Source organism: Eucalyptus grandis, chromosome 5, assembly GCF_016545825.1.
Source record: "Eucalyptus grandis isolate ANBG69807.140 chromosome 5, ASM1654582v1, whole genome shotgun sequence".
Taxonomy (NCBI): Eukaryota; Viridiplantae; Streptophyta; class Magnoliopsida; order Myrtales; family Myrtaceae; genus Eucalyptus; species Eucalyptus grandis.
The window spans coordinates 46,884,522-46,889,414 of record NC_052616.1 but is presented as its reverse complement, the minus strand read 5'-3'; the positions used below and the strand labels follow the sequence as shown (position 1 = coordinate 46,889,414).

The 4,893-nt window shown below is 36.8% G+C and overlaps 1 protein-coding gene across 1 annotated transcript; it reads right to left on the bottom strand.

Annotated features, from left to right (window-relative positions):
• Positions 1 to 1,538: 1,538 nt before the first annotated feature.
• LOC104447106 (F-box protein At5g03100-like) lies at positions 1,539 to 3,944 on the bottom strand. Its single transcript, XM_010060884.2, has 3 exons — positions 2,982 to 3,944; positions 2,386 to 2,505; positions 1,539 to 1,892 (listed from the first exon to the last, which is right to left on the bottom strand). Exons 1-3 carry the CDS (start codon positions 3,942 to 3,944, stop codon positions 1,539 to 1,541), a joined length of 1,437 nt encoding a protein of 478 aa, XP_010059186.2.
• Between the last annotated feature and the right edge of the window lie 949 nt (positions 3,945 to 4,893).

Sequence of the window (4,893 nt, the reverse complement as noted above, 5' to 3'; positions counted from 1 at the left end):
GGAAACTAATATAGGCTAAATTTATCATAAATGTACCTGTTTTGAGTAAATTTATCAAATGTGTATCGGTTTGAATTTTTTGGTGATAAAAAAATTAGTTTATGGTAAAATTGTCAAATGTGTACTAGTTTGGAATTTTTCGTAGTATTAATCCTATAAATTTTTATCTAAGTAACATATTAAATGAAGAGTTTAAAGTGAGTTAAATGGTTAAGTAAGGATTCTCTTCTTGGATCACACCGTGGGCAGAGCTCTCGGCCATGGATATCATTCCTAGGGTTTCTATGAATTTTGCCACCAAAAGGGCTTTCGAATTAGGAGGTTTTGTATTTGGATGTTGAGCAAGCAACTAAGCACTACATCTATTTAGAATCTATTGTCTATGAATTTTGGACCATTTGACGATAAGTTTGTTTCATTTGATGAAGACCTTTGAAATAAGAAACAACAAAAAAATGTACTATACCGTGTAGAAAAGTATTAATTGTAAACAGTGAAAGCAAAAAAAAAATGTGGCTTGATTCGACTTATTGAATGTGGAATGGAACAAATCTTTGACCCAAATTGTAACAAAGTGAAAGCAAATTATGTTTCAAATTGAAACGAAACTCATTATTGGTAAAATCTTTGGTTCTTCTTAAGAGCTCTTTCATTGCTAATCTCATGAACTTACAAGTTCACCCAAACATCACATTCCCGTAAAGAAAAATGAACCTTATAGACACATATTTATTGATAATTAATAATTAAAATTCCAGTAACTTTAGATTTAAAAATATAAGCTGTTTCAAATCTTAATGACGTATAGTAAAACCTGGAGGAAAAAAGAAGAAGATGTACCATGGTTTGATTTCCTCGTTTGTTTTCGTTTTTAAAAAGTCAAACTAAATCGAATTGTGAAATATGGTCTAGTTCCATTCGCAAACCTTTTCATTGGGGAAAAAAATCCCCTCGAACCCCATTAAACCACAAAAAGGATTATGTTAACGTTCTGAGTTTCATCTTCATTTGGGCAGAAAAGAAGTATTTCAAGTTTGTGTTATTGAAATCAATCGCAAGCTTAGCAGTTTTATAAATTTTCGGGCAGTGCAAGGAGTTGCTTCACTTGGAAACTAGGAGTTATGCTGAAACTACAATCAAACTCTAATGATGTCTACTCAGTTACACACGAATACAACAAGATTTCCAGAATGCAAATCATTATAATCAGGGCTTTGCTTAATCTTCCAATAGTGCAGATAAACATTATACCTCTATATTTTCTATTTTGCTTGACAAAGAAGAGAATGGTGAGCAATATCTCAACCAAAACACCCTTTCGTATGTCGACCATCCAAAACACTACTGCTAACCTCTTTCCTTAAGAGGTTTGTATTTACAACTAAACTAATCTAAACTAAAAAGAAGTGTAAGTTAGATATACTGTCATAGTTCATGTAACTTCTCTGTTAAAAAAGTGTGAATAAGAATGAGCATCGTAGTGCCTCAAGCAACATAACCTTGCCATGAGATTAAGAATCTCGAATTTTCATCTGCTTCTAGAAGGACGCCAATTGAAGAGGATAATCGAAAATAATTTCAGCATTTTTGGAAGCTCTTTGATAGCTGAGCACATTTTGGCGGACAGCAAGCAGTTCCGAAAGAACAGTCGCTTGAAGACGTTTTTGTCCATTCCTTGCACGCAAATCAGCCTTGATAATCATCTTCTCCAGTGTAAATGTATTGCCAAGAAGAAACTTAATCAAGGTGAGCACATGTTTTGACCCCAAGCTATTAGCTTTGAAACCAATGATCTCAACTTGGTTAAGATGTGTCGCCAAACATTGAAAGCTTTCCTTCCGTGAACACAAAAAATCTTCTTCATCATAGTTACAACTTCCTTTTGATTCTCCCTGCACATGAATACCCCATTTAAGAAACTTCACATCAAATGCGGATCAACAGAAAAAAGAATCCGTTGCCTAACTAAAATAAACTTTCATTTGTCCACTGCAGATGCTAGTTAGTTTTACTTTTTTTTTTTTTTTTTTTGAGTATTAATGAATTTGAACTCTTAAACTCATCTTCACAATGAAAACTCTTCTCTTTCTAAGTGCTCATCGCTAACCTATTAGTTCAAGATCCTAACGCTGCCTGGCAGCAAAGGAACCTCCACTATGACAGAGCAGTTACTTTAGGACATGACCTAAAACAGCTTAAAGTGGTCCTGCACAGATATTGAGTATACTAACTGAGTTATGAGTAAATTTCAATTGATGGAACAAATAAGAGTTGAGATTGATCATCTTTTTGTGCTTATAAAGTTTCAACTAATTGTTTAAACATTCATGCAAAGAGGAAGCCAGAACAAGAAGTGAACTGAAAATATTATAGCGAAGGACAAACCTTCAATCGGAGGACACCAGTTAGGTGTATGACTAATCTTTCCAAGCACTGTGAACTTCGTAGCATGTATGCTATCCCAGGAAGGTGCAATTGACTAATTGGTGTGCGTAGTATCAGACTCTGACATTTTGATAACAAAGAGGGCACTCCTTTCATCTCCAAAGAGGAGAGAATCTAAGCACATTGACCAAGCAACAAAAAATATTTCAATTAATATAATTAAATTACGTTCCATCCAGATATGATATATTTTCCTATCTCTAGCCAGTACTAAAAGTAGAATTGAACATGTGAATCTCTTTAAAAATCAAGACTATTTACATATGCTTGTCATGTAAAAACTTATTATCTTTGAACGATCTGAAATTTCAAGTAGTCAGTTATATGAGATAGTGAACCTTGTTATTGACTGAAGTTTCCAAGTGGATATGTCCATTGACATTGTAAAAGACATCATCCTATATCTGCTGAATTAATTATACATGCACTGTCAATGATTGACGTGAGAGGTCAATCAGCCTGGGCTAGAGACACCACCAAACAGTGCTAATTGCAGACACTATTCAACATTAATATGTAAACTATTGAGCTTGTACCTTCAAACACCAACTGCCAATGGTGATTTTAGGAACTCCACACAGCCTGTCAAGAAGTTCCTTCAACAAGTTGCAGTACATCCACTCAAATAAGGAAGTTCGACCGGAAAAAGCTAACTCGGCTTCAACTAAAGAAGATATATCGTCAAGTCTGAATATATGGGTGCACAGCCACGGCCCCGACCACGTCCCTGATACACGCAACGAGAGCAAATGTGGAGCCCAAATTTTCTCCATGTAAGAGTAAGAGTAGTTTTTGCTGCCAATCAATACCAAATCTTTCACACTTGTTGAATCTATTATAATGTTCTCCACGTAGCGGCACCGCCCCAACTTGAGGAACTCTAAAACGGGACTTCCCGTGAAGATTCGCCCGAGCATATCATCATCCAAATCCGCATCTTCGATCGACAAGAACTTAAGACAAGGCCACCAAATAGTCTCATCCGACCTGAAACTGCACCAACTGACTTCGAGACGCACCAACCAACCCGAGCAATACAAGAACGGTGGCAGTGTATATCTAATCCACTGCTCGCTGATCAGCCACAGCCGAAGATCCTCCACGCGGCGCCCCAGTGCGAAGTGGAGCCAGAGGTCGAGCTTGGGGCGGTAGCGGCGGCGGTACTTGAAGTTGGTGACGTGCAACTTCTTCACCGTGGGCGAGGTGCACTGGCTCAGGACGCGGCCAACGAGGGACGGGAAGTCGAGGGAGCGGGCGTCGCGATTGCGAGATCGGAATCCATCGAATACAAGGTGGGTGGTCGAGGTCCAGGTGGACCGCCAGCGCCTGGAGAGGACGCTGGTCCTGACGGCGTCTTCGATGGGCAGAAAGGAGAAGATGTTGTGGATCGCGTCATCCGGCAACAAGGGAAGAGGAGGCCGGTTTCCCCGGGCGCGATTCGGACGGTCGTCGGAGGAGGATTTGCGGTGGGCGGTGGCGTGGACGTAGGGCGCCGCCATGGATTGAAATTCTAGGGTTTCTGCTGATGTTCCCCCAGGTTTCCAAGAATTTTTCCAATTTCTTTTTCTTTTACTTTCTATGCAAGCAATCAATTAGGTATCAACTCAATTTGAAATCTATCTTTTTCCTATTTGATCTTATCTCCTTATTTTTATCAAAAGAAATATTTTTATTTCACATAAAAGAGATACATAACTCCAAAACAAAACTATTTTTAAAAAGTCACAGTTTATTGCAAATCTAAAAAATGAATTAACTTAGTGCAGTTTGCAAAGATTCGCCTCATTTCACAAGAACAGATCTACCATAACTTTCTTTCTTCTTCTTCGGTTGAAAATTTTCTTTATAGAAAATTTTTTTCTCTTCAGTCTTTATCAAGCATGACTAAATAAAGAATCTGATTGTAAAAACAAATTAGAAGATTGACTTGCTTGATATTTTCTTACTTTTTCCTTACAAAGTGCACATTCATCAAACATTTAGGATCCGTTTGTAAAAAGAAATTACAAGATTGACTTGCTTGATATTTTCTTACTTTTTTCCTTACAAAGTGCACGTTCATCAAACATTTAGGATCCGTCCCCAAAAAACTTAAACATTTAGGACAATAAAATTCTAATTTTGGCACCATTGGCTCTTCCTACTTTTGAGTTAGGGAGAGAGTGGATATTGATAGTTTGATTTGCGAAATGAAATAGCAGGGGAATAAATAATCTCATGAAAATAAACTAAACTAGAATTGGCACGGAAAAGATTCTTTTTATTCAATTAATAGGATAATCTAAAAATAACATCCGCAAGCTTAAAACTCTTTTTAATCGGCTTTAATTACATAATAATTAAATATTAATATCATAATATCATTTCTTTTCATTATAAATTTGATTTGTAACTTACAGTTTACTTGCACCTAATGATAATCATAAACAGTAATACAGAAGTATATCA

Excerpts from the sequence above, each read along its gene's own strand:
- LOC104447106 (XM_010060884.2), bottom strand. The coding sequence starts at position 3,944 with ATGGCGGCGCCCTACGTCCACGCCACCGCCCACCGCAAATCCTCCTCC. Across the intron at positions 2,506-2,981 it reads TTGGCAGTTGGTGTTTGAAG|AGTCTGATACTACGCACACC; the intron begins GTACAAGCTCAA and ends TCAAAATGTCAG. Across the intron at positions 1,893-2,385 it reads CTGGTGTCCTCCGATTGAAG|GGAGAATCAAAAGGAAGTTG; the intron begins GTTTGTCCTTCG and ends ATTCATGTGCAG.